General features: G+C 42.5%; 1 protein-coding gene across 1 annotated transcript in view; it reads left to right on the top strand.

Annotated features, from left to right (window-relative positions):
* Positions 1-27,765, top strand: part of AACS (acetoacetyl-CoA synthetase) — a 59,784-nt gene that overhangs the window by 8,490 nt on the left and 23,529 nt on the right. Inside the window, exons 4-8 of the mRNA XM_048821146.2 lie at positions 2,247-2,360; positions 13,559-13,656; positions 23,316-23,430; positions 24,341-24,422; positions 26,794-26,941. Coding sequence (XP_048677103.1) covers positions 2,247-2,360; positions 13,559-13,656; positions 23,316-23,430; positions 24,341-24,422; positions 26,794-26,941 — 557 coding nt within the window. The remainder of the gene's footprint in view (positions 1-2,246; positions 2,361-13,558; positions 13,657-23,315; positions 23,431-24,340; positions 24,423-26,793; positions 26,942-27,765) is intronic.

The following is a 27,765-nucleotide window of genomic DNA, read 5'->3' as shown; positions in this document are numbered from 1 at the left end:
TGTAGCTTTAGCCAGGCCTAATCCTTTTAGTGAGGACTGGCCCAGACAAATGCCCCTTTTAATTGCTTAATAATAATCAAAGACCTATGACCCGCAGTCTGAACACTCCAGTTAGACAAAATATGATGTAAAATTTTAGGCTTGCTATTGGAATGGTAAAGAGTCTATGTGGGATTCTTTTTCTCTTGAATATGGAGAACAGGTAAGTGGGTTTTTTTCCCTCCCTTTAGATACATAAATAAAAACATGAGAGCCATCTGCAGTAGGTTACCCTAATGAAGAAGGAAAAGTATAAATAGCTGCATTTTGTTTCTTCAATTAATTAAAATGAAATTGAACATCTATATAAAATCTATACAGAGTTGAGAGAGAGTGAGTGGCAAAATCTGTAACCTGGTTCAGCTGCAACAAGAAGTGATCTGTTAAAGTGTCATTGAAATGAAGTTTATGTAGCTTCAACCTTGAAAGATTGACTCATCACTTACGCTCTTTAAAAAAAAAAAAATCTTAGAAACCTTTTCTTGTATTTAAGAGATAATGTAGTTAGTTGTTTTTAAACAAGCCCTCTGCAATGGCTGCAAGGCAAACAGTTAGTGAAAGTGGGTAAATTTGTGAAACTGGCTTAATTGACCTTTTTTTGTCTCAAGGAAAAGGTTAAAAGTAAGTTGAGGTAAATAGTTTCTAAAATTATTTCCATTCTAATCTAAGGAATTATGAGCCAACTGTTTTGATGAATTAGTTGGGTTAACATATGATGATGTTGTTTCTTTTATGTAGAGATTAGGTTTGTTTGTTCTATTAGGTGTGCCAGAGACTCATAGCTTTGTTTAGCTTAACCATGTGAGACAACATCAATAGGAGGAAACAATATTTCCTGGTTCACAGGATATTTTCTAATACATAGTTCTAAATCTGCACTATTATTGATTCAGCATGGGCAAGTACTGTACGAGTGCATGAATGCAGCGAGTATCAGTACTCCTTCTGCAGAGAGTACGGAGTTGCATCTGCATCTTCATTCCAGGCCCTTTCCAGCATTTAATCTTCTTAAGTAGTCTTATTTCAGTATATTTGTGAACTCCTTACTGCTGTGTCAGAATGGAGCTTAGGGAATCTGTTGGGTTCCAGCAGTCACTGGTGGAGATCTTGTAGAAAGGTTGTGAGTCTCTCAGACAGAAGATTAAATGCAACTTTTATAAACTTCTACCCCCTTCCATGCAGACCTTTAATTTGGATTGCATCTTGGCTCTTGTAATATTTCACACAATTGGTTATGAATGTTTGAGGCCTACTACCCACTCCATGGGCAGCTAAACTTGCAGAGGAGGAACAGCAAAGCAAATATTATACTCTGCTAAAGGAGCTCTGCTGACCATAGCAGTCTGCTAGAATACAGGCTATAAGATTCAGCGTCACTAGTGCAATTTACTTGCCACATTCCTTGACTTGTATATGTGTTAGGAATTCTGGACCTTGAAGACAGGGCAGGTCCTTTTGTCAGTGGAAGACAGATTGGGGAGCCAAGAGAAGACAGTTTCAGAACTCTTAGACGTTCACTTATTTTATTTAGCCAATTTATTAAGGCCTTATGTAACATCTAGTCTTGAGTACAAAAATTAAAACTTGCGATAGTTCCGCTCTTGAGATGAACCTGGCCCAGATGAGTATATTTGCGCTGGAGACATGCCAAGAAGAAAATTGCAGTATCTTCGAGATCCTAGAATGCTAGGAGTCCTAGAGTAGACTCTGAGACATAAATAACAGGCTCATACATTTCTTTAGTCACCCAGTGACCAGCAAATTTAAATCAAATTTAACCTTAACAAACAACTGATTGTTTTGGTTTTTTTAGCTCTAATTAGAAAACTGGGCAGCAGTCCTTTTTTTCTAGATCAGAAAGGTATGGGGTAAAGCAATCAATCCATGCTTTAAATTTTGAACAAATGCTCTCTGACTCTTGCCTATCTACTATCAGCAACTTACATTTTCAGGAACAGAGGTACAGTCCTGCCCTGTAGGAAGTGAATCCAATCCATTAACACAGAGGTCTCATTATAAAGACAAGCTTTGCACAGGACAAGAATATTATTGAAGGGCTAGTGTTAACAATTGTCTGAGAGCTTTTTCCTCAAAATAGCATCCTCGTCTTTCTTTCCCCCAGGATGAATCCCTTGCAGTGGACTCTGGTTCTTAGATTGCAGTGTACCATTTCTAATTGATTTATGTTGTAAACCTTTTTTCTTCAGAGGAAGGCAAAGAAGAAATCTCAAAAGTCACTTTTGAAGAGCTGAGACAAGATGTTGCTTTGTATGCTTCAGCCATGAGGAAAATGGGAGTGAAAATAGGAGACAGAGTTGTTGGTGAGTAATTTTGGGGCAGGATTGGAGGGGAAATGTCCCTGAAGCAAACAAAGTGAGTTGTTTGGGGCTCCAGAAACACACACATAAGAGGAGCACACCAAAGAAAAGACCCTTGTGCTGGTGCATTTATATTGCTATGAAATATGCTTCTCGAGGGTTGGAAGCTGGTTTAGCCTCAAGTTTTCCATCTCTGGAGGAAAAAGTAAATGATTTATTCATAACTTTGCACAGAGGTCTATTTCACAACTTAAGCCCTCTGTGGAAGTCAAAAGTGAGCAAGATGTACATGGCCAACTGGTGAGCCTGTTAAATTGCTGCAGAGACATTATTATTGAGGAGACGAATATTCTCATTGAACTCTCTGCTCTCATATGTTTTTATTTTGTGTGTCTTTTGTCTCATGAAGAACAAACAATATTGGCTAAATTCAAGCAAAGTGTAGGCAAGGGTTATGCAAGCTTCTGTTCAGCTCTGTCAACGCACCTCACTGGTGATTTTTGCATTCAGTTTTCTGATCTGTGTAGTATGTCTGAAATAGAGCATAGGTCTTCAGGGCATGGATCTTCTCTATCTCTGTCTGCGCATCAGATACTAATGGTACTTGCAAAAAGGATGATGCACAATCCCTTCATGTTTGAAGTTCTGGGTTCAGGTTCTCACTTGTGCATGCTGGTGGGCAGTGGAGCACATCTTAACCCTTGATATACTGTTCTACCACTACTGCTCTCACTCCCCACCCGCAGATGTCTCTTGGCTAGTATCTGTCACCTATGCTAAATTGTATGTTGGTCTTGGGGAGAAAAATCTAATGAAACTCACTCTCACTTATGACTTAAGTGAGAACTCAAACCCAGATCTTCAAAGATGAAAAGATTGTTCATCGTTTATTTAAATCACACTAATGGTACTTCCAGAGTCTACAAATGGGAGTAGATGAAATCCATGCCACAGAGACCTTTACTCTGTGGAACATATACTGTGCTATACAGAGCAGATAAGTGGACCTTCAACTGATATGAGCCTCTGGTTTGGTGAAAGGGAAGGACACTTATTAAATAATACACGATGAAGTCCTGAGGCCCTTACTTAGGTGAAATGCCTGTCAGTCAGTGGAGCTTGCCCTGATTAAGGATTGCCTCAGATTTTATCCTGCTGGTGTCAGGTTCATTACTGGCTCAGAAAAACAACTTTAAATCTGAAACCAAGTGTTGAGTGAAACTAATGGGTGGAGGAAAGTTCAGATTTTAGCACCTGCATCTATAGGGTTCCCATTCTACCTCTTATTTGGGGCACGGTATATTTAACAAGTGCAGGTCATGTCCGAATGAAGTTCGGACTTCCCGCTTGCTACTGATTATTCACACACCCCCCCCCCCCCCCCCCAGCAAACAGTCAAATCACTACAAGTAACAGGAACTGAAGGCATTTGGAAATCTGCCTGAGTCACATAATAGTCCAGATCCTTTTTCAGATAAGCTTTGTAGTGTCTGATTGCTTGTAATTGTGGACTAGACTGAGCAAATTTATGCTGACTTTGAGCACCAGCTATTCTGAAATGAAGTTTCCCCTGGTATGCACAGAAGGAAGTGTGCAGACATGAGTTTGTAGACAGTACTTCATGGAGAGAGGGAAACAAGCAACATACCTTGTTTTATATTGTAAAGTTGTGACTTTTTTTTTACCACAGAACATCTCTGCAAGCAGATGTTCTCTAAGCTGTATGCCGAAGTGGTGCAAACTGTGTTAAATATTCATCTGAATCCAGAGGGCTCTCCTGTGGTGGGGTGTGTTGAATCTCATCTGTATGCCGCGAAAGCGAGATTCATGTTCATAGCGCAAAAAAAAAAAAAAAAATTGCTGAAGGGAGGCATTGGAAGGGTGAGGGGAGAAATTCAGAAGAGGGACCACAGGCATGTTTTCAGAAGCTGCAAAACTTAGCATGGGGGATGTGGAGGGATTGCTGCACGTTTCTAGCCTTCAGGCGTGAGTACTGGTCCTGGATGATCTTCATTACAGTTCCGTTGCCTGCCTGTGGCTAGGTTAATTCCATCCTACCCACCTCTGCTTAATTCCTCCCTAAAAGTTCATTATTTGGGTGTTGTGCAATGATGGTGAATTCTGCTAAATTGAGTGTCTTAAACTCTGGGATGAAATAACTTCTCACTAGACTGTAAAACTTTAAAATAAGTCAAGCAGTGACTCCCATGACTGGAGCCTTTCCCTGCCTGAGTCAGAGATTCTGGCAATGAGGAAAGGCTCTGGGAGATCCCCACTGCTGCATGCAGCTACAAACTGCAGCGTGGATGCAGCCATAGCCTGGAGGAGGGTTGGGGGAGGGAAGGAAGGAATTGGGGAGGAAAAAAAAAATCCAGTCTGTCTTGTTGCTTGTGTTTGTTTTGCATGCATCTTCACACTGCCATTTATCAAATTCCTTCCACAGGCAGGATATGTAGTAGAGATCTGCACTGCAGTTAGAAGAGGCTTTGGGCCCATCTAGAAATGTCTTTTATTAGCTCCTGTAATGGGAGCATTTTGTCTCTCAATTATAGGTTGGCTGACTTTTGCATCTTATTTGCTCTTTATTTGTTTCAGACTTAGAGCTGCTAAAGCTCTGCTTAATTGATATACATTTTTTTTAAATGCCTTCCAAGTAGGGGTGTGGTTAGGTAATTTACTTAACACATAGTGTTGATAGTAACTGTTTAACATATCTCCTTCCTTTCCAGTTTAGGGCCTGATCCTGCTTCCTTTAAAGTCCCCTCCCCCCCAAAACCACCTTGTTTTTTCACATTGGCTATCTGGTCACCCTACTTGAAAGAGTACGCTTTAAATGCTATTTTCTTTTCTTCTTTTTTCTTTTTTCTTTTTTAAATAAAGGTAAGGTCAGGAGATATGCCAAGCAATTCCAAATTTAACTAATGCAGCATTTCCTCCTCCCTGAAGCGTAGGCATCAAGGATGAGCTACAAGCATTAGGGTCCCAATCCTGCTATCCTAACAGGAGACAATTCCCTTTGGCTTCATTGGGAGGCTTGACTCTTAAGAACCACAAGAAGAGGTATAAATTGGAATTTCTTGTCTTCTTGTATTATACTTCCAGAACACAGCGTAAATTGAACACTTTAGGGAGAAATACTTGTGATATAGCAAAATGTTTAATTTCAAGGCACTGTTATCTTCCAGGGTTTGTGATCTATTTAATATATAGCTGATTCACCATAGTGGGGTCACTTCGTCTACATGTTCTTTTCCTTTCTCTTCATAACACCTTCCCCCCCCCCCCATAGCCTTTTCATGATTTCTCAGGCTATTCCTTCCAGCTTATATTGGTCTTCAAAATGAGTACGAAGGGAGTGTCTCTTCCATTGTAGTGGCTACACTTTTAATGTTAGGATCTCCAAGGCACCAAAAGAAATGTTTCTCTAAGATTTTTATGTAAAACGCTAACATGGGTTCCTATCTGAAGATCAGCTATTTTAAGAGAATCTACATAGGAGTCATAGTATCATACACGCTTCCATATTGCAACTCTAAGGAAAACTGCCTTTTTAGTGATGTGTGAGCTGACTTTTCAAGTCCTGATAGCCTAGGAGTTCATGTCTGACCTTTAATTTTGTGGGTCTTATTACATTACCTGCTTTTTCAAAATGTCTCTTTCAAAATACTAAGATCACTTGGATTCAGGTCTCACAAGCTAAGTAGGGATGGCCTGGCTCAGAGCTCTTATGAGACACCTTCAAAGAGACCCCAGTGTACTGAAGGAAGTGGTAGTGATGCACCTGAATACAGTCTTCTGAGTTAGTTTTGAGCCCGGGGCCTGCTGTAGTGTTCAGGTGCGCTGCTCGAGGTACCATCTCTTGGCTGAAATGAGGTCCTGATGTATAGTAGCTAGAGATGATCTGGGTTTTTGCAGGAGTAGGGAAGTTAACTCTTTTGGTTTGGTCAAATTCCAGTTGGTTTTAGAACTCTTGGAAAGCATCTTTCCGTTTGATAGATAAACATGTGGAGGGCAGATTGAGATGTCGGGTGATATTTAAAACCACATGTACTCTATTACCGCCTTCCTTATCATCTTGAACCTTTGTTTGCCTAGCTCCCTGCCTAGTCCCAGCAATTTTACAAATTATTCCTCTTCCTGCCCTAAAACTATATTGGGTAGTGTTCTGTGTTAAACAGCTGCCACCTACCACTCTAGAGAGAGCCATCTGTATGCGCTTTCATCCTAGACCAAGCTCTCAAACCAGAGAAGATCTATTCTCCTATTAAGATGTGCTGTGCTACTCTGACACCTGCTCTCTTTATGATGTACAAAAGCAATATAAAAAAACTTGTTGTTTTTCTGCTTTTTATATTAGAAAAGTAAGTCCTGACTTGTGCCTTTCTCTCTTCCCTTCCCTCCCTGCCCTTGAGGTTTTTGGCAATCTTTGGAGGGCCTGAATTGTGACATCACTGCTGGAGGCTGAAACGAAGATGGCAGCTGTCCAAATCCTTAGTACTGCAGAAGGAGGTGAGGGAGTGTTGAGTATTAGGCTGGGAAAGCTTCAGCTCAGACTTCCACACCCACATGCAATACCACAGTCCAGGGCCTCCCAAAGATTGCCACCTTCCTCCAGGACCTAACCTGTTTTGAACATAAAAGTAGCACTTAGAAAACCTTTTGTTTGGCATGGGAGCTTTGTACATTTTACAGCAGCAGTAATAGGCATATTTCTCCCCCCCCCCCCATTTTGTGAGTTATTATTTCAAATGGGCAGAAATGCTGTTTTAACTGAGTGAGTGTTGCCTGACCTTTCCAGTCACCCTACTGTGATTTGGATGCTTTCCCTGTCATTCTGGCCCAAAAAGCCCTCTTGATCTGCAACCACAGTAGCAGGATCTTGGGCTGTTGGAACCTTCATTCCATGGAAGCCTAATCTATAAGGGAAAGTAACCAGCCCATCCAGTTGACATCCCTTGTGAATGTTTTACTCTTGCCTAGTTGTCTCTTGGGCAGCAAACTCTTCATGATAGGTATCGTGTCCTCTGTTGTAAGTGCAATCAACACTTCCATCACTACAACCATAAAGATGGAGGCAGATGAACAAGGCAGCACTGTTGGGGCTTTCTCTTTCAGCTTGATCTCTTCTCCTTGGTCTTCAGCTTCTTATTGCCAGGTGTACTTAAAAGCTTAGCAGCTGTGAGGAAGAGCTATTTAGCAGCAAGCATTGTTTCAAAAGCTGTGGCAGCATATACATTTTCTGTCTGGGGATGTCTTGCAGGTCTACCTAGATCTTAGAGGGGTGTGTGGCAGGTGCAGTAACACCTGTAGCCTTAAAATAAACTGTGGCTCATTCAAACGACACCAAGGGGACCCAATCTTGAGGTGCCCCATATCCCTCCCCCACCTCAATGCCACTGCTAATGTAAAGCTGGAAAAATAGTCCTCGCTGGCAAATAACTGACGGATATCAGGATAAAATAGGCTCCGGTTTATCTTTCTTTCTCCTTTCTGGATAGTTGACTCTTCCTGTGCTCCTGTAACCGGTATTGTCTTATCAGCCAACAAACCCCGCAAAGGCATTCGACAAAACGGCATTTCATTGTATTGTTTAAAGCTAGTACTTAAGCTACTAGCGCTAATGTGGTTTTAAAGCTAGCTTTCTAAGAGGATTGGTGGGTTACTAATAGTCTTGGGTTGTAGTAATATTAGCCAGGAGGCGATCTTAAAATCCAAGTAGGAGTATGAAATGTTGTGTTAAGGTTAAAAGCTGACACGGGCCCTGGCCTTGAATTATCCCCTTTCTTATACCAGGCATTTAGGAGTAGGGAAGGAGCTGCCTTGAGGATTTTTCAGCCTTGAGTTTGCTGCTTTCCTTGTGTTGTACGGTTTCATGGCTTAAAGTAAACCTTGGCCTGAACGCCAAAGTCTTACCTTTTCTGAGTGACAAGTGATGTTTGGATGCCTCAGTTTCTGGTTGCCCAGCTTCCGTCTGCAAAGGAGCTTGATTTCTCTTTTAGAGTTGGGTGCTCAGCATTTTCTGAAAATAGGGCCCCTTGTCATCGTTGCAAATTGGGCACCCAAACTCTCTGGCTACCTCTGGAAATTTTGGCCTACAACTTTTAGCAGGACTGACTTCAGCATTGTAATGTCCCTGCACATTTAAACTTACAACCTCAGCAAACACCAGCTCAGGTAAATAGGGACTCATGGAAAATGCAAAGACCTGACGGTTCTGTGTCTTGAACCTATTTTTAACATAAACAACAACTTTTTCTCATTTTTAAGTAGCCTGTAGTATTAAGGTCTGACGTGTCCTGCCAGAGTGGGTGTCATAGGTTAAATTACTTTGATGTAGCTTATGCTTAGAGCCCCGTGTAAATCATGATTTATTAAAGAAAGTTCCCAACAGTGTAAATAGAGAAGGACTAAATTTTGCAAAGTTTGCACTGAATGAATTTTACAGGTAAACGTAGTAAATTTCAGGGGCAGAATGACTTTTACAAGCGACTTGTAAAAGTCATTGTATCCTTGAAATGGACTAAACTCACCTTTTTGTATTTGAAGACTTTGTAGACACTTTCCTTTTTAAAATACATTAAAAAATTGAAATCCTGGGGTGGGGCGTTTTTACTGTTTCCATGCCCTCTGTGAAATTGATTTACAATGGGTACTACTCATGCTGCCTTTGTTTTCATGGAAGCTGCATACTAGTGGTGTAAGATGTGTACTCCCTGAGCCAGCTGTGAGTTCAGCTGATTGCAGATTGAGCCCTCTTGTTCCCAGTACCTAGTCCCAGGTTTCTATCCATGTGGTCAGAACTGGTTGGTTTAAATAAATATCCCTCCTGTCTGGGCTCTACCATGTGAAAAGTGCCACTTTACCAGGTGTAGCTGGGTTTGTCAGTTCTCTTGCCACTTGGATCTCTGTGTGAGAAGACCTCCGAAGCTCATTACACCATGTGGACCAACTCTCAGTATCTGGGATAGCTTGCATGGGAGCTTGATGAATTTATGAAAGGAATTATGTAACACGGTTGCCTCGGTATCGCAGGGGATTGGACTTGATGACCCAGGCTGTACCTGCCAGTTGTGTTTTCTTTACCTTCCTAGGCTTTCCCAGAGTACATTGATAAGTATGGTTTTACAGTGTGGGAAATGAGGCGAAAACTAATGCTGTCGCTTATGCTGAGCTTTGTGTGCTGTCCGTGTCAGGAGAGCTTGTCCAAACCTGCTTGCATGTAACAGTTTTGTGCAGTGCAGATACAGGAAAAAGGGATGTTAGTCTGAAATTTCCCCTTGGATGTTCAGGATGGATCTGTTGAGGAGATGGACTGGCACTCTTTTCCTGGTCTTGGTTAAAGAACACTATTCTAACCTGTAAATAGTTGGCGTGACAAAGGTAATTAATAGTTTACTCCCATCAAAATCAACAAGAGTTAGTGCCTTTGTGAATCCAGCTGTCAAGTGATTGTAAAAAGGACACTTTCTCACTCAACAGATCAGGTCATTGTTCTTTTAGCCTTACAGGACCAACACAGCAGAGAGCACACACTTGATACTGTTCCTTTTTTGGGTATCAGTAAAAACTCTTAGCAGATTTCAGTTACTTACACCTGTGCAAATGTACTGAAAGCACTGAGGGATTCCAAGGATATCCCTGAGAGCATGCTTTGAAAGCGGTAAGTTGCCCATATGTGGATAAGGGTTTAATTTGCCCTGCAGAATCTGACCAGTGGTAGTGTGAGAAGAGCAGAAACCAGACTGTTTTTCAAGTGCTTGCTCATGTCAATTCCATTCTAAGTGTGCGTGCCTCTGTGTGTGGTCGTTAGCGGTATCCATAGGGCTGGCTGTGGCGCCCCCTAGAGTGCTGCGCTCATGCCGCAGTAGATCAGCCGCCTCCAGCCCTGAGCCCCCTCAGTTCTTTCTTTCCACCATGGTGGTCAGTCGGAGCACCTCTGTCCCTTGCTTCGCAAGCCGGCCAGCAATTTCTTTCTCAGCCTTGTGCTTCTAGCTGTAAATAGTTCTATTGTTTGTTAGTAATTAAGTAGCTGTTAAGTGTTCAGTTAGTTAGGGTCCCAGCAGGGACTTTGCTGCCCCTGTCTCTGGGTTTTAAGCCCTGCTCCACGTGCAACAGCCTATGCCTGTTAGTGACCCGCCTGATAGAGGCACTGCGGACAACTGGGAATCCCACTGCAGGAGCATTCACATCTGTAAGAACTTTCCTCAGAGGAACACGACTCAGGGCCCTCCTGATGCAGGCTGCCCTGTCACATGTAGCCAAATGGTGAAGTTGCTATAGGGAAGGTTTGGGCCAGTGAAGGAGAGGGTGCAGCAAATTTCTACCTTTTTAAAAAGTAGTCCATGCTCTGAAATGTGAGAGAACCTTTTGAAAACAGGAACATTGAGCCTTGCCTCACAAACTCTGATCCCAAAGGAATGAGCATGAGTTTACTAAATGATGCTTTATGCCTTTGGGCGTATGGCTTATAATATGAGAGATCAAAGTCAAACATGGTAGAAACAATGCAAACTTTATGTAGGTCCGTGTGAAGAAATAACATCTTGATGTATGCTGAGAGACTTCTGTTGACAGTCCTGTATTTCTTCCAGAACTCCCTATGTCAGGGCATGTCAGACCTATCCAATCTCTGATCAGGCACTGGATGTGATGTTCCATGATTAATGGCAAAAAGCCTAACGGTCCATAAATTAGTGGTGATTGGTCAGCCCTATTTAACATGGCACACGCCAATGATGTGAAGGGTGATGCAGAAATAGCTCAGTCCACCTCAGAAACCCACCCCTAGCCCCTGCAAACAAATTCACTGCTTGCACACTGGGAACAAGCAGCTCCTTAAAGTGCATCGCAGTAGACTGGCTAACAAACCAACCCAGTGCGTGCATAGAAACCAATAACCTCTGGGTTGAGGGTGTGTGGGTTATTTTGTTTTTTATAGAGGCAGCTTTAGGGTCTTGTTTTCAGAAATACCCATCAGGGCAGGGAGTGTTGTCCTCTGTGTTTTGGAAAGTTCCTAACACATGATGGGATACAATGGTACAATTTACTGCATTGTAAATTGGACCCATGAAAATCCATGGGAGCTACAGGTACTTGGCATCTTTGGAAGCCAGGCCCCTGGTCCTTTAAAGAGCCCATGCATATATTTATAAAAATGCTCAATTTTAAACTTTAGGGTACCTAATAAAACTCCTATTCTGTATTTGGGCATTGTTGCTTGCTTACTTGGATGTCGTTTAGGTCCTTTAAAACGGATAAGTGCCCAAATCCATGTTTGGGCACCCTAACTTAATGTCCTTTGAATCATCAGGTTTGAACCCACATCTCAACCTTTCAATTGACTTTGGGGGCAGGAGCAGCCTGTTGAAAATCTACCTCTCCTGACTCTTCCTCTTGTCAGAATATCTGACAGAGGGGATCTTTTTGTGTATTTAAATCTCAAAATCATGTTGCAGGCTGATGATGATGCTGTATTTCAGATTTGCAAAGCTAATGCATTTTGAATGCAAAGTGAAAACATACTGGCTGCATTCCTGCTTGAAAAGTGCATCTGTCTGTGTCTGTGTATACAGGTTATATTACTTTAGGATCTACTGTATATACCCTACAGTATTGCTGACCCCAAATGTTCAAAAATTATGTCAGGCTCACAAAAACTCATGAGATTGGCTTTAAAATTATGAAATTATATAAAAATTATGGATTTGTGGGTTTTTTTGAGCTTTTAGGCAGGGAATCACAGTCAGCTCAGCTGGGAGCAGCCTGGGGCAAAACCATCTCCCTGCAGCCAGGGTGTAACCTGGGGAGGTGGGGATGGGAAGGTCCCTCTTACTGTCCCTCCAAGCGGTGCACTCCCTGGGAGCAGATGGCTGGGTCCCAGGAAGGGGTGTCATGCACAGGCTGGGGTCTCTGCACTGGGAGAGTCTCCTGCAGAGCAGCAGGAATGTTACTCCTCAATATTAACCTCTCCTAGCTGCAACCAGAGCTCTGGGGACCCCAGCAGCAGCTGTGGGGCTTGAGGATCTTGCAAGGAGCGTGGACTCCCCAAAGCAACCCTGAGTTACTTCAGTGCGTGCAATTCATTTTCTCCTTCCACTGGGACAGAGTGACCCCAGTGATCACTGAGTCGCATCCCAGTACCTCCTGGGTCCTAGCTATCCTGTGCCTGACTCTTGGGGGTTCCACGTTTCCTGGGCACAGGGCTGACTGGCTTCCTCACTGGGGCTCCCGCTCTCAGCCCTGAGTGACTGGGACTCCTGCTGTTGGCCCTGAGGCTGCCTGACTGCTGGAGTCCTGGCTGCTGGGGCCGACGAACAGTGGGAACTAGCACAGGATTATTTAAAAAAAAATTTTTTTTTGACATTTGAGAGTTCTTTTGCAAGATCATATGTCAGGCTTAATTTTACTTACAAATCGTGTCAATTGTGAGGAATTTGTGAGAGTTGGCATGTCTGCCCCGACACTCATGTTGATTAAGATTAAGGGCATGGAGCCAGAAATAAATCAGCTGATCTTGACGCGAGATGAGCCGTGTCACTTCTGCTCATGTTTGCAATGTAACGTTGCCTCTGGCTGGATAGCTTTAGCACAAAGCTAGTTAGGTTATCAAAGGGGGGTGGGGAGAGGCTATCTGCACAGCGATTATTTCTCCCTCCTTCCACCTGCCCTGGCATGCTTGTGGGGAGAGAGCTGCCGTTAACTGAATTTGCCTTAGTTGGGCATTTCATAATCCCACCTTCTAAACAAACTTTTTTTCCAGTACTTCTAAGTGCCTGGTAGCTTTTTGGTAATGGGTAGTTCTATGTCTTCAGTTCACATTTGCCCTGGCCATTAAATTGCTCTCCTCTTTTCACATCCCCCTTCAAATCTTCAGCTCCCTCCCCGTGAGATTTTGATTGATAAACAAGATCTGGATCTTTGTGACTGCACTGTAAATTGGGAGGCCGTCAAATATGGAATAATTCTTTGTCAGTGCAGTTACAACAGACTTTCCCCAGTGTCTGTGATCAGACTCTGGCCCCTTAGAAGGGGGAAGTGGCATCTGGCAGTAGAAACTTGCAGGTGCAGTTATGTGTCTGATAAGATATTTTATTTCTCATTTGCACATCTGTATAAACTGACTACAGTAAAGGTTGGGTTTACTTTAAGATCTGCGCATTCCAGGTCTCTCCCTTCTTTAACTATTGAAATCCTGTTTGTAGGTTATTTGCCCAATGGTATTCACGCAGTGGAAGCAATGCTGGCTACTGCAAGTATTGGTGCTATTTGGAGTTCAACTTCGCCTGACTTTGGAATTAACGTAAGTAATCTCAGAATTGCCCATTCGAGGGAAGTGATAATCATGAGCCTGCCTAGTGCAGATGGTGGTTAGATCTGGGATGTATCTGTTTAGAGTTCTTGACTGAAGAGGTACATGTTCCATTTGTTTACTACTTCTGCCATCTTGTGGCAAAACCCCAGAAAACTAGATTTCCTTCCAAACTTGAGAAAGGAAACTGTTTGTTTAGGCTGAGACTTTTCAAACTGCCATGGAATCCAGAAGCCCAATTTCCATTAATTTAAACACAAACTAGGTGTTCAAGTCCATGAGAAGGTTTTGAAAGTCGCAGCTTTCAATTGCTCATTTCCAAATCAAGCCTGCATTGGTAGTGTGCAATAGTTGATGCTGTCTGACTACTTGTTGCCATGTTACATGAATTGGTGCTTAATTCACTCCATAAAGGATAGATCACAAAAAGCACCATCTGTTAATACCGAGGTGGCACACTTAGATTCATAGATATTAAGGTCAGAAGGGACCATTATGATCACCTAGTTCGACCTCCTGCACAATGCAGGCCACAGAATCTCACCCACCCATTCCTGCGATAAACTTCTCACCTATGTCTGAGCTATTGAAGTCCTCAAATCATGGTTTGAAGACTTCAAGGAGCAGAGAATCCTCCAGCAAGTGACCCGTGCCCCATGCTACAGAGGAAGGCGAAAAACCTCCAGGGCCTCTTCCAATCTGCCCTGGAGGAAAATTCCTTCCCGACCCCAAATATGGCGATCAGCTAAATCCTGAGCATATGGGCAAGATTCACCAGCTAGATACCCAGGAAAGAATTTTCTGTCATAACTCAGGTCCCACTCCATCTAACATCCCATCACAGGCCTTGTTGACAGAGGCCAAGGATTGAGTAGGCCATGGAAACTGACAGTCTTCCTGGTGTCAAGGTAGCCTCTCCGGAATATGGCTCCAGCACATCAACATTGTAAGAATATACTGTGGATGGTATGAGACCCCTTCCTGGCCTCATCTCTCAATCAATTTATGCCCTGAAACATGCAGATCAATAGCCCTTATGCTGGCTAGGATAGTTTACAACTGCAGAAGCTATTCCTATTCATAGATTAATCCTCTTTTGAATTATACTGAGCTATTTGCCTACAATATTCACTGCTACAGGATAGTTTTGCAAGTCTTTATATGACAAAAGAAAAACCAGTATCTATTTTCTTCCAGTATTTTTTCTGGTTTTACTTTTATCCTGTTATCGTAGAATCCTTGAAGATTAGGGTTAGAAGAGACCTCTGGAGGTCATCTAGCCCAACCCCCTGTTCAAACCAGGACTAACCCCAACTAAATCATCCCAGCCAGGGGCTTTGTCAAGCCGAGCCGTAAATCCTCTAAGGATGGAGATTCCACCACCTCCCTAGGTGCTTCACCACCCTCCTAGTGAAATAGTTTTTCCTAATATCCAACCAAGATCTTCCCCACTGCAACTTGAGACCGCTGCTCCTTGTTCTGTCATCTGCCACCACTGAGAGCAGCCTAGCTCCATCCTCTTTAGAACCCCCCTTCAGGTTGTTGAAGGATTCTATCAAATCCCCCCCTCACTCTTCTCTTCCCAGAGGCTTCCTAATAATTAGCTGCAGGATGGGACCAAGATCCATGAATCCAAATGCCAAAAAAACCCACTGGCCCTCCTATTGGGAGAAAGAAGGAACACTTTTTGATAGATGGTCCTCCCCTATATCAGAGCTGCTCATCTTCCAGAGGGCTGACATTTGAGCATTAGTATTAAGGATTTTGGAGTTAAATAGCAAGACTGGTGTTCAAAGGCATGTACAGAACTTTAGTTTTAAACGATCAAGGATGTTGCATAGCGATCCCACGTCTAGAAGAAGCAACGAGAGAATGTAGCCAGGATTGCAATGGTCTTCATGTGCCTGCCAGACAGAAACTAGTCATCAAGCGTCATTGCCGAGGACAGAAGTCAGTCCAAGACTTCTCACACAAATCTCCTTTTGGGAGGTGCTCTGAAAGCTAACAAGCAGCCAGTTTCTAACCACAGCTGCCTTCGCTTCTGTGCCACAGCAGAATTCTGTGGCTTTCTAGTGCTAAGTGCTATATCTTGTACGTGAGGTAGTACACAGCGTGCACTCTGCCTCATGTTGGTAAATGGCTTGAAGATCTTTGGCTGGAAGGAGCTGAATGAATGTGAGGTATTACCTGGGATAGGATAACTAAGACACTCCCCTGTGTTGTGCTGGGCCCTTTCTCCCCTTATTTTGCACACCAGCTGCTTAGTTTCACTTTCTTTTTCCATCCAATTGAGGAATGTCTCTGCCAGTACACAACTTATTTGTGACCTCTCCAGGAGTTTGCAGTTAATACTTTGTCATTCTCTTGTGCTCTTCCTCTGACAAGCTTTAGAGGCCTTGTTGAATTAAGCCTCAGGACACCCCTTTGAGATTAGTATCAACCCCATTTTACCAGTGAGGAAACTGAGGCACAGAGATCAAGGGACTTGCCCAAGGTTGCACAGGAAGCCTGCTGCAGAGTCAGTGTTAGAACCCACATCTCCTGCTTCACTCTGGTGCTTTAACACTGTCTCAATGAGCCCTGCAAACCGGTGGATAACTGCATCCACGGATGCAGATACCTGCTGACCACTTTTGCGGATAGTGGATCAGATGCAGCTACAACTGTGCAGGGCTCTACTCACCGGCAGCGCCTGGCCAGCGGCATCCAGCTCAAGCAGCCCAGGGGGCGCAGAGCGCTTAGGGCCAGTGGCTGGGGCTCGGTTGGAGTCAGGGCTGTCCAGTTCCTGCTTCCTGTCCAGCAGCTCAGGCCCCTCAGGCAGTTCTAGCAGCGCCAGCATCCCCACCATGGTCCAGCCCGGCAGCACTGGTTGCGTTCCCAGTCCTGGGACTGGCCCGCCGGCTCCTGGGCAGCAGGAACAATCTGCAGCCATGGGGATTGGAACAGGCGGTGCCCCACCCCTCTGCCCCACTGTGGTGCAACACCTGCTGCTGCTGCTGTGTGCCCTGACTTGTGAGCCCCCGTCATAGTTGTAGTTTCTAATCTAATTCGTCTTTAGCCTGGGCTGCATCTCTGAATACCAGGCTGGCTTTCCAGTAACATAGATGGCACTTCTGATTTTGGCCTTTTGAATTTTGAGGCACAGAGCCATGTTGAGTCACTATGGATAAGCTTGTGTTTGCAACGGCCTATCACTTCATCGCAAGACCTGACAGGTAATATAGTAGGTGAGGCTCTCGTGTATATAAAATCATATTGTAAGTATTCAGTTTTTGGGTGGAATCTGTATCTTTGCAGAATGAAACTGCTGCATAAAATGACATCAAAGTTCTCGCTTGGCACCTTTGAGCAAGTTGTGACCTACATTTTCTTATTCCCTTGAAGGCATAAACTGTATCTTATGGGATTGGAAACTCTCTTGCATATCATGAGCAGTACTAGATACAAACCACAATGGTAATACAGGAGTATTGAATCCCTGTTCATTCTTATAGGATTTTTAGATTGCAAGTGTTATGAAGCAGGGACTGTTACTTGTTATATTTGTATTGTAGAAATCACAATGGGGACCAACCTGGTTAAGTGATTTAGATGTTACCTCAATATAAATGGTTAGTAATCATAGAACTGGAAGGGACCTCAAGAGGTCATATAGTCCAGTTTCCTGCTCTCATGGCAGGACTAAGTATTATCTAGACCATCCCTGATAGGTGTTTGTCCAACCTGCTCTCAAAAATCCCCAGTGATGAGATTCCACAACCTCCCTCGGCAATTTATTCCAGTGCTTAACCACTGACAGGAAGGTTTTCCTGATGTCCAACCTAAACTGGCCTTGCTACAATTTAAGCCCATTGCTTCTTGTCCTATCCTTGGAGGTTAAGAACGATTTTTCTCCCTTCTCCTTGTAACAATCTTTTGTGTGCTTGAAAACTTATGTCCCCTCTGTCTTCTCTTCGCCAGACTAAACAAACCCAATTTTTTTTATCTTCCCTCATAGGTCATGTTTTCTAGACCATGAATAATTTTTGTTGCTCTTCTCTGGGCTTTCTCCAGTTTGTCCACATCTTTCCTGAAATGTGGCACCCAGAACTGGACACAATACTCCAGTTGAGGCGTTATCAGCACGGAGTAGAGCGGAAGAATTACTTCTCGTGTCTTGCTTACAATACTCCTGCTAATACATTCCAGAATGATGTTCGCTTTTTTGCGACGGCATAACACTGTTGACTCCTATTTTAGCTTGTGATCCACTATGACCCCTGGATTCCTTTCCACAGTACTCCTTCATAGGCAGTTATTTCTCGTTTTTTGTAGTGTGCAGCTGATTGTTCCTTCGTAAGTGGAGTACTTTGTATTTGTCTTTATTGAATTTCATCCTATTTACTTCAAACCATTTCTCCAGTTTGTCCAGATGATTTTGAATTTTAATCCTATCCTCCAAAGCACTTGCAACCCCTCCCAGCTTGGTATAGTCTGCAAACCTTATAAATGTACTCTCTCTATGCCATTATCTAAATCACTGAAGATATTGAACAGAACTGGACCCAGAATAGCCATCTGCAGAGCCTCCAAAGTATCAAACTGTCATAGTGCCCAATAGGGACTAGAGGGCACCATAATTCCATTTTCTTGCACAAAATATTTTTTTCAGCAATACAATGATTTAAAAAAAAAAACTCTACACCTTGTAATGACCATTTGTAGAACAGATATTTTCTGCTTGGTCTGAAAGTGACAGTGGAGTATTTTCTTTGCAGTGTGATTTGATCTTTCATCTGGGGAAGATTGTTCATTTTACTTGTTCTACAATGTACGAATGTGTTTCTCTCCATGCTGATGGGCTATTTTCAGTGCCCAGTTTTATTAAGTTTTTGTGATAGTTTTTTTTTTTTTAACCAGGCTTAGCCTTGGGATATCTGTACCATCTGTCATAAATATAAAGGGAAGGGCAAACACCTATAAAATCCCTCCTGGCCAGAGGAAAAACCCTTTCACCTGTAAAGGGTTAAGAAGCTAGGATAACCTCGCTGGCACCTGATCAAAATGACCAATGAGGAGACAAGATACTTTCAAAAGCTGGAGGGGGGGAGAAACAAAGGCTCTCTGTCTGGGTGATGCTTTTGCCTAGGGGACAGAACAGGAATGGAGTCTTAGAACTTAGTAAGTAATCTAGCTAGATATGCATTAGATTCTGATTCCTTTAAATGGCTGAGAAAATAAGAAGCTGTGCTGAATGGAATGTAGATTCCTGTTTTTTTGTCTTTTTGTAACTTAAGGTTTTGCCTAGAGGGATTCTGTGTTTTGAATCTGATTACCCTGTAAGGTGTATACCATCCTGATTTTACAGAGGTAATTCTTTTTTCTTTTTCTTCTATTAAAATTCTTCTTTTAAGAATCTGAATGCTTTTTCATTGTTCTTAAGATCCAAGGGTTTGGGTCTGTGGTCACCTATGCAAATTGGTGAGGATTTTTATCAAACCTTCCCCAGGAAAGGGGGTGTAAGGTTTGGGAGGACTTTTGGGGGCAAAGATGTTTTCCAGCGGGCTCTTTCCCAGTTATATACCTGTTAGACATTTGGTGGTGGCAGTGATGAAGTCCAAGGGCAAAAGATAAAATAGTTTGTACCTTGGGGAAGTTTTAACCTAAGCTGGTAAAAGTAAGCTTAGGAGGTTTTCATGCAGGTCCCCACATCTGTACCCTAGAGTTCAGAGGTGGGGAAGGAACCTTGACACCATCAATATCACTTATGCTCCTTCTGTTAGTCAAAGGCTGGGTTGGCTCAAATTCAAATCCAAGTCTGTGGCCTTTTGATAGTCAGAAGTAGCAATATCCATTTCCACCCAAAGGGTAGATCTTTCTCCTTCCATGTGTTCATGTAACTCCATTAACACAATTAAAGTTTACACACCTACGTTTTGGGGTGGAACTGTGTGGTTCTGTAACTTGTAGCTTTCAACAATATTTCATATTTAAAGGTATGTTTGTTCTATGAAATTTTGGAGATCATCTTGCATTGCTCAAACAATTTTTTTTAAAGGCCCTGCATGTTATAAATCTTCGGCAAACCTGGAAGATACCTGTTGCCACAGGCAAATAAACAGAGAACTAAGGGGGTTCCCTCCCATGCGGAGCCCTTCACCCTCCTTTCAACACCCTCCGTGGGCCTCCTGTTTGCCTCAGAGGTATATCCGCAGGCAAAGGGGACGGTTTGGCCTGTGCATAAGTAGGTGGACAAAAACAGCGTAAGTTCAGATCTTGCACTGAGAACTGTGTGGACAGACCCCTACAGGCAGCGCCTTGAAGTCAGGAGGCCACCTGCACAGGTCTGAGTGCAAGATCTGAGAATACAAGCCAATTCTAATGCATCTGGGCTTCCTGAGACTTGATCCCTGCTGAGCTATCTGGTTGGATTGAAGTCCCAATATTGCCAGTGAAGCAAGCTCCATCTGTTTGTATCCTCCTTGCAGAGGAGGGCTTGCATCCTGTCGTGAATCCAGTCTAGCGGGTGCGCATGGCCCAGATAAGATCCCCCAACTTGTAATTGTCTGAGTCTTGGATTTCCTCTTCCCTTCCCCCAGCTCTTCCCTCACAGGACATTCCTGGTATTCTGTCAGTCTTCGTTTTTAAACTTTTTTTTTTAAAGCCACTTGTTTAGATGCTGTATTCAGCATGGGGGGCAGCAGTCTTTTGTGTGTGTGCATGCATGTGTTACTAAGTCACTTGAGCAATTTCCAGAAAACACTGCAAACAAATCGATAAGATGGCAATCTGATTTGAGACTGTCCCCTACTTGGCCGCAAGCTCTTTGGAGAACTACTTTAATGTTGTAATGTAATTAAATCAGCGTGTCTGAGTGTGGGTCTTCTCAACAGTGAATGCTTTAGATAAGTTTCTTGAAAACCTGTGTCATCTCACTGGAGTGAGACTGGAGATTTTTCAACTAACTCAGTATGTTATTTCTGAGGCTAGGACGAGAATCGAAAGGCTTAAATTGCAGCAAGGGTGGTTTAGGTTGGACATTAGGAAAAACTTCCTAACTGTCTGGGTGGTGAAGCAGAGGAACAAATTGCATAGGGAGGTTGGAGGTTTCTAAGAGCAGGTTAGACAGATACCTGTCAGGGATGGTCTAATACTTAGGCCTGTCTTGAGGGCAGGGGACTGGACTAGATGACCTCTTGAGGTCCCTTCCAGTCCTGCAGTTCTATGATTGAAGCTTGAATTTGAGTTTCACATTTTCTCTCCCCTTCTTCCTTCCACTTCCCTGAGAAACACACCTTGATGCTTTTCTGTGTACTGTAAACTGCTTTTCTTTAATTGATAGCCCAGAGTGCTGAGTGACTGCTACTAGGATAACTTGTGGAGTCAGATCAGAGTAGAATTTAAAGGAGACAAGGAAGTGCTTATTGTCCAAAGTGCAAGAGGAATGTCTGCAAAACCCAGGAGTAATATCTGAACTAAGGGGAAACTCTCTCTCTGTTGTGGAGAGTTGGCACGAAGACCTCTGCACCACCAGAAGCCCTATGATGAGGCTGCGTGGACATTGGAGAGGTTATGGAGGACAGGGTCTCTGCACTCCTTCAGGAGGCTTCATACCAACCCTGATTAGGCCAGCATGGAGAACATACAGAGGGGGAAGAACTACAAGATGCCTGGTTATGATCTTGCTCACATCGGTCCTACACGAGTGTAACTCCATGGACTCACTCCTGTTCATACTGGCCTGAGAGAAGAATCAGGTCAAGTTTATCCTCAACTGTGCAGATCCAATGGCTCAAAATCATCCTTCTGGCCTTGGAATTAATGAATCTGCATAGGGAGAATTGCTGCTGATTTGCCACAAAGGATGAAATAGGCATACGTGGTCTGTAGTCATGCAGCCGTGCCTGCAGGTTGAGTGGGAGAAGTCTCTCTTTCCCAAGCAATTACTTTAACTTTATGCAGGAGGAGGAGGGGACTTCCAGTTCACTGCAGTGGTCTACTTAGATTTCTCCTTCAATTGGTCTGGTCCCAAAGGCTGGTTCTGTGTAGGAGACTGTAAGCGGCTCATTATTTAGTACAATTTCTTAGTTGCTGTTACCACATTTACTGGGTGTATAAAAGTAATTTGTCTTCCTGGGAAAGTGATCTAAGGAAATTGCTCTAAGTGCAGTATATAAGAAGCCCACAGGAATTCCTAGAAAACTAGTTGTTGCATCTCATTTTGACTAATATGCAGAGGGCTAGGCAGGAAGCAGAAGGGAATGGAGGTGGCTGGCAGAGAATAAACATCCTAGTGAACGGAGCTGAGGTGAAATTTTTTGGTCAAATAGTTCATTTGTTGAAAAATGAAGCTTCAGCGTGACTGAAACTATTTGCTCTAATCTGGTAAATGTTTCCTTTTTAAAATTTGGTGGAAAGAAAAATTAGAAAGTTAAAACATTTCCAAATGTATAGCTACAAATTGTTTCATTTTGAAATTTAGCTTGGTCTGTTTGAGTTTTTTTTTTTACTTTTTTTTTTTAAGAAATTAAAGAAAAAACTGGGGGGTGGGGTGAAGGAAGGGACCATTGTTTTGAACAAAAATATTTGTTTGACCCCAAATTAATCTTTTGGGTCAGTCACTAAATTGAAAAATCAGTTACACTCTCAGCTCTACTGGTGAGGTCTCTGGCTTTGTAGTGTTTTGGGAGATTCTTTTCCTGTGGCGAACTCTGTCAATTTTACAATGCTTAATATTTCAATTAACATAGCTAGAGAGGAAGATGCTGTTTGCGATATGTTTTTATTAATAGGATTTGGTCCTTGCTGTTGATTACAAAAGCCCCATTTCAGGAATGTTTTAGCATGTGGTGTAAATCCACCAAGTGCCAAGAGGGCTTATCACTCAGATGTGAGTATAGTTCTGGTTCATGATTGAAAACGGAGGCCAGTTAACTGGAGAATAAGAGCTGAATGTTTAGTATTTGTGCCTTAGGGAGAAGAAGCTCGAAGAACTGAATTAACTTTTTTTTTTTTTTTTGCAATGCCTAATCATGTTAATCAAGTTAGTGTTTCCTTTACTAACCTTCATTAGCAGAATAAATGGTTTCAAATTGATGTGGCCTTTCTATTGGATGCATTTATATATAATATATATTTTAAATGCTGAAATGTTTTTTGGTTTCTTGGACAAAAACATTATTTTGCTGCAGTGGCTTCAGGCCTGATTTTTGCAAAGATATTTAGATGCCTTATGATGCAGATAGGGGCCTGGTGCTAGGTAGGTACAAATCTCCCTTACAATCAATTGTCATAAAGTGCCTAACCCACGCTAGGCATATTTGCTCCTAGTTCCATCATTAGGCACCTAAATATTTTTGTAAATCTGACCCTACAACTAATAGTGTTACTATGGTATTCTGGGTAATCTGTCTAGAACACAGTAGTACTTTTTGGTATAGGCATTGGGATTATAAAACAGATTGGTGCTCTCACACTCACTGTTCCTTAAAATGTTGGGGGTGGATGAAGAAAACGGAAGTGATTGGTCTCTAACATTATCCCTGTACTCTGCCGTGCCTGTTCTCTTCTTGACGTTTTGTGACATGGCTTGGACTTAGCAACCAGTGGCTTTTTCCCCTTTGCAGTGTTGTTTGTGTTTGTATTTCTTGTCCTTTCCCTTTTCTCCACAGGGCGTACTGGACAGGTTTTCCCAAATTCAACCCAAGCTGATCTTCTCTGTTGAGGCTGTCGTATACAATGGCAAAGAACATAACCACATGGAAAAACTTCATAATGTAGTAAAAGGTATTTCACTTCATACCATGTTATCTCGCATAGAGTTGTGGGAAACTTCAAAGCTGTTTAAGTGATGAGGAAATCAAATCTTATTTAGGCAAAACTATTGAGCCTTTTGGATTTTTTTTTTTTTTTCAAATTAAAACAGCAACTATAAGAGTCCGTATTTTCCGCTTGATGAGAATAATTCACATGGTGGGATTCCTGCAGGGTTAGAGGGAAAGGGCATATTGCTGAGCTGACTTCTCCCTCCCACCACTTCTTCCTGGCTCACTTACATGGGATTGGGCCTTTGAGTGGAGAAAGAAGCAGAGAGAGCATGGAACATTTGAGGAAAAATGCTGTATGTGCTTATGCTGAACAGATGGAGGCAGTGTTTGCTAGTGAATATAGCGCTGGGCTTAGACTTGATTCTATTCCCATCTTGGCTACTCGCCTGCAGGTTGACCTTGGGAAAGCCACTTTACCTCTCTGTGCTTCAGGTTTCCCATCTGTAAAATGGGATAATGGTACTGGCTTTTTTTTAAAGCATGTTGAGATCTCCTGATGAACAATGGTCTATAAGAGCTTGGTTTTGCTATTCATGTGGCCGAATTCAGCTCTCATGTATGCTCATGAAACCTGTGACGCACCAAGGTTGTGTGGATTTTTCTAATAGAAAAACTTGGCCCTTGGGACTGGTTCCAATCCTCCCATTGTTGATGTTACACTGTATTTACATCCAGGTTTCAATCGCTTGCTGCTGGTGCTGTTTGACGTTGTCAGTGACAAACAGAAAGATGGGAGTTGGGAAAAGCTTGAATTGTTTCCATTACTTGTACGTACATTACACAAACTAACCAAACAGAGAAGAGGCCTTTTGTTTATGTAACTGGAAATAAGTGAATAATGGTTTTTGTACTCCATTTTTTTTCCCTAGGACTCCCAGATTTAAGAAAAGTGGTGGTGATTCCATATGTTTCATCGCGAGAAGTGATAGATATTTCTAAAATACCAAACAGGTAATGGGACAAAATCAGCCTTTGGGCATGTGCTCTGTCTGTCAGAACTAGAGATGGGATGGACGCGGAGCCCTACACGGATTTTTCTCACTAGTGTGTTCCTGAATGTTGGGAAATGTTAGTATTTGCCTGTTAGTTTAGTTACAAACTTCATGTTAGGGGGCCCAACTTCATCTCATCTGGGAAGAACCTGTAAGGATCAGGCTCCTGTTACGTACAAGGATCCTCAGACATCCAGCAATACAAATCTCATGGAGAAAAGAATGGACACTTGACATAGCACAAGAAGCTCTTCTCTTAGAGCTGTGGGATAATCTTGACCAGACACTGAAGAAACCATGTTTTTATAGCTTTTTTTTCTTCAGTTGGTTAGCTTTTTAAGCTTCTCTCCATTTTAACTTTTCACTTGTTCTTCTGTATTTAGCACATAATTTAGGATCTGACCATGCAGCTCTTATGTGAGCAGTTTTATTGGATCAGAACTTTTCTCACTCTAATAAGTCGGTGGAATCATTGCTCTCACTTACACCTTTGTAAATCCAGGGAGTTTAGCCCATTGACTTTATTGGAATGATTCTTGAGGTTTTTGGGCTTTAGGATCAGGCTTGGAAGTTGACTTAGACTGATCAGTGTTTTTTTTAAACTTTCTAGTTCATTTCATTTTGTGTTGCATGCTCTAGTATAGTGATGGTGTGCTTAGGTTTCTAGCATTGCTTAAGGATGCTGCAGTACTCCAAAAGAAAACGTGTCTTGGCTTTACAAAATAAGGATTGTTTTTTGTTTTTTTTAAACTGTCCATTCAGCAGAATTTTTTCAGAAACTTGTGACAGAGTAATGGGAAGGAATGGGAAGGTGGGGGCGGTGGAGCAAGAATACTTTTGTCAAACTAGTAAAAATGTTGTTTACTTCAGTAAACTTTTTGCTTATATTAGAGAAACCCCACTACTTATGAGCATGAAGCTAAACGAGCAATTGATCTGCTTTCTTTCATTACAACACTTCTTCTCCCCCTCCCCCCTATTAGTATTGACCCAGCAAGAAATCTCTCCACAAAGAAAGATGGAATTCGGTTGCTTACAAAATGAATGTACTTTTCAGCTTGTCAATACTAGATTTATCACTGCTGTCTCAGTCTCGTTCCTTCCCCCAACATGCATTTGTAGTATCTTTTACTCAGTCATATTTCACGTTTTGTCTAAGCAATAATTGATATAAAACAGGAGCATCCAGTAAAATTACATTATCCACTTAATTTAGCTTTATACAAAGCAACAAGCTACCCTCGTTAGCCTTCTGAATTTGCTTTCCATTGCTATTGATTGTTGGGTCCTGCAGATAAACTTGAACATGAAAAGTGTGGTGAGACTTTTATAAAAGCAACAAAATGACAACTATTGAGTTTGATTTGTTGATTATCTTAAAGAAAATGTTGCTCTGTGAAATATCCTATTAGCACATTTCTATAAATGAGATCTGGTATAACGACGAGAAGAAAGCATGCTCCAAAATCGAGCAGTAAACAATTTAAATAACAATTAGAGGTAGGTTGGCTGGTTTATTTACTATTCAGGGTTAGGTTATTCAGATACCTTTTGATACTGCTAATGTTCCAAACTGTGCAGTAAGCGTCAGATTCTGTCACTCCAGAACAATTTCATTGTAATTGATACTACAAGCCAAAAGTACATTCACAGCTGAATCAAGGGCTGGCATAGCTTCCTTCTGATGGTCATAACAGCCATTCTGTCTGCACTGCAACCTGGACCCACATTATAACTGTTATAATTTAATATTTCCCTTGAGGGCCTGATCCTTTATTCCAAGCCAGGCCTCAAAGATTTTTCTCAGGCCTGAGTATCTATCTTAAGGCCTGTCTACACGGTGAGCTACTGTGTGGCAAGGCAGGGTTTGTTCTACAATGTCCCAGATTGCTGCACAGTAACATTCCATCTGGACTCAGCTACAGCACAGGGAGGTCATGGCTTAGTGTGCTACTTGAAAGTATGGTAGACTAATTTTCACTCTGCTGGTTGTATGATAGGGGCTATACAAGTACCTACCTGCTACCTCTGCCTCTCTGCATGGGGCTTTTAAGGCTGGCAACTGTTCATATGTGCAAATTTGTAGGCCTGTTCTTAAAATATAGCCGTTAATGTCTTATTCTTAAACATTTTGTTGACATTTCATTTTAAAGAAAATCCCCAAAGGCCTGAAAAGCCAAAAGAAGGGTTACATATACAGGCTGGATTATTTTAAGAGTGCTGTTGGGTCTGAAAATGATCGTATAGATGTCTGTGGTTGAGTAGCAGTTAGTTTTGTTTTTAAAGTTGAAGTAGTTTTAAGTAGTTGCTTTTCCCTCTCTTTTGTACAGTGTTTTTCTAGAAGATTTCCTGGCTACTGGGAAAGGAGACCAGGCCCCCCAGCTAGAGTTCGAACAGCTGCCCTTCAGTCATCCTCTCTTTATCATGTATTCATCTGGCACAACAGGAGCACCAAAATGTATGGTTCATTCAGCAGGGGTACGTCTTCCCTCCTGGGGCTGCAATGTCGCACTGTCTATTTATAATCATCAGAGCTCTTTTTTGTTTTTTTTGAGGGGAGGGGAGGGGAGGGGAGGGGAGAAGAGTGTATGTGGTGATGTAAGATACTGATCGTTCCCAAGTGGGGCCTGGTTGGCTCAGTGGATTTTGATAACTATGTGAAACCTTTCACCTTTCGGTCCATAGCTGAAAGAGATGGGTCAATAAGGACCAAAATTCCTTACTATCTGGAGCTTGTTCTGGTTGTTCATGATACTTCCCAGTGGACAAGTATCTGTCACACAACCACAGTTGGCACAACTTATGTCCTTGCTGGGAGAGACGAATGACTGAATGAACCTTGACAACTGTGGTTGTCTCTGACATTCGCAGAGATGACATGGGGAAGTTTGCAACCCCCATGCTGGGCTTTGTGACTAGAAGAATTCTGCCACTTGAGCTGTTAATCCAAAACCATCTCCATCAGTAAATTCACTTAAGGCTTGTCTACATTTAAAACACTCCAGCAGCATAGCAGAATTTTTCTGTTGACCTAGTGCTGTCTACTCTGGGGGGTTAGGTCAACTTAACTCACTGCGCAGTGGTGTGGATTTGCCACACCCCTGAGTGGTGATGTTAAATCAACCTGATATTCTGGTGTAGACCAGACCTTTTTGTGACAGTTGGGTAGCTGTTGGTAACTGCTCTGGGTTCAGAATGTTAGGATAAGCACTTGTGAAGACAGGTTAGTGAGCAGAGAAGGTAGTGAAAGGTGTGTGATAAATACAGTTGACCAGCTAGATTAAAATACACTGAGGTAGAGA

Source organism: Caretta caretta, chromosome 15 (genome assembly GCF_965140235.1).
Source record: "Caretta caretta isolate rCarCar2 chromosome 15, rCarCar1.hap1, whole genome shotgun sequence".
Classification (NCBI taxonomy): Eukaryota; Metazoa; Chordata; order Testudines; family Cheloniidae; genus Caretta; species Caretta caretta.
This window is presented reverse-complemented; position numbering and strand designations above follow the sequence as displayed.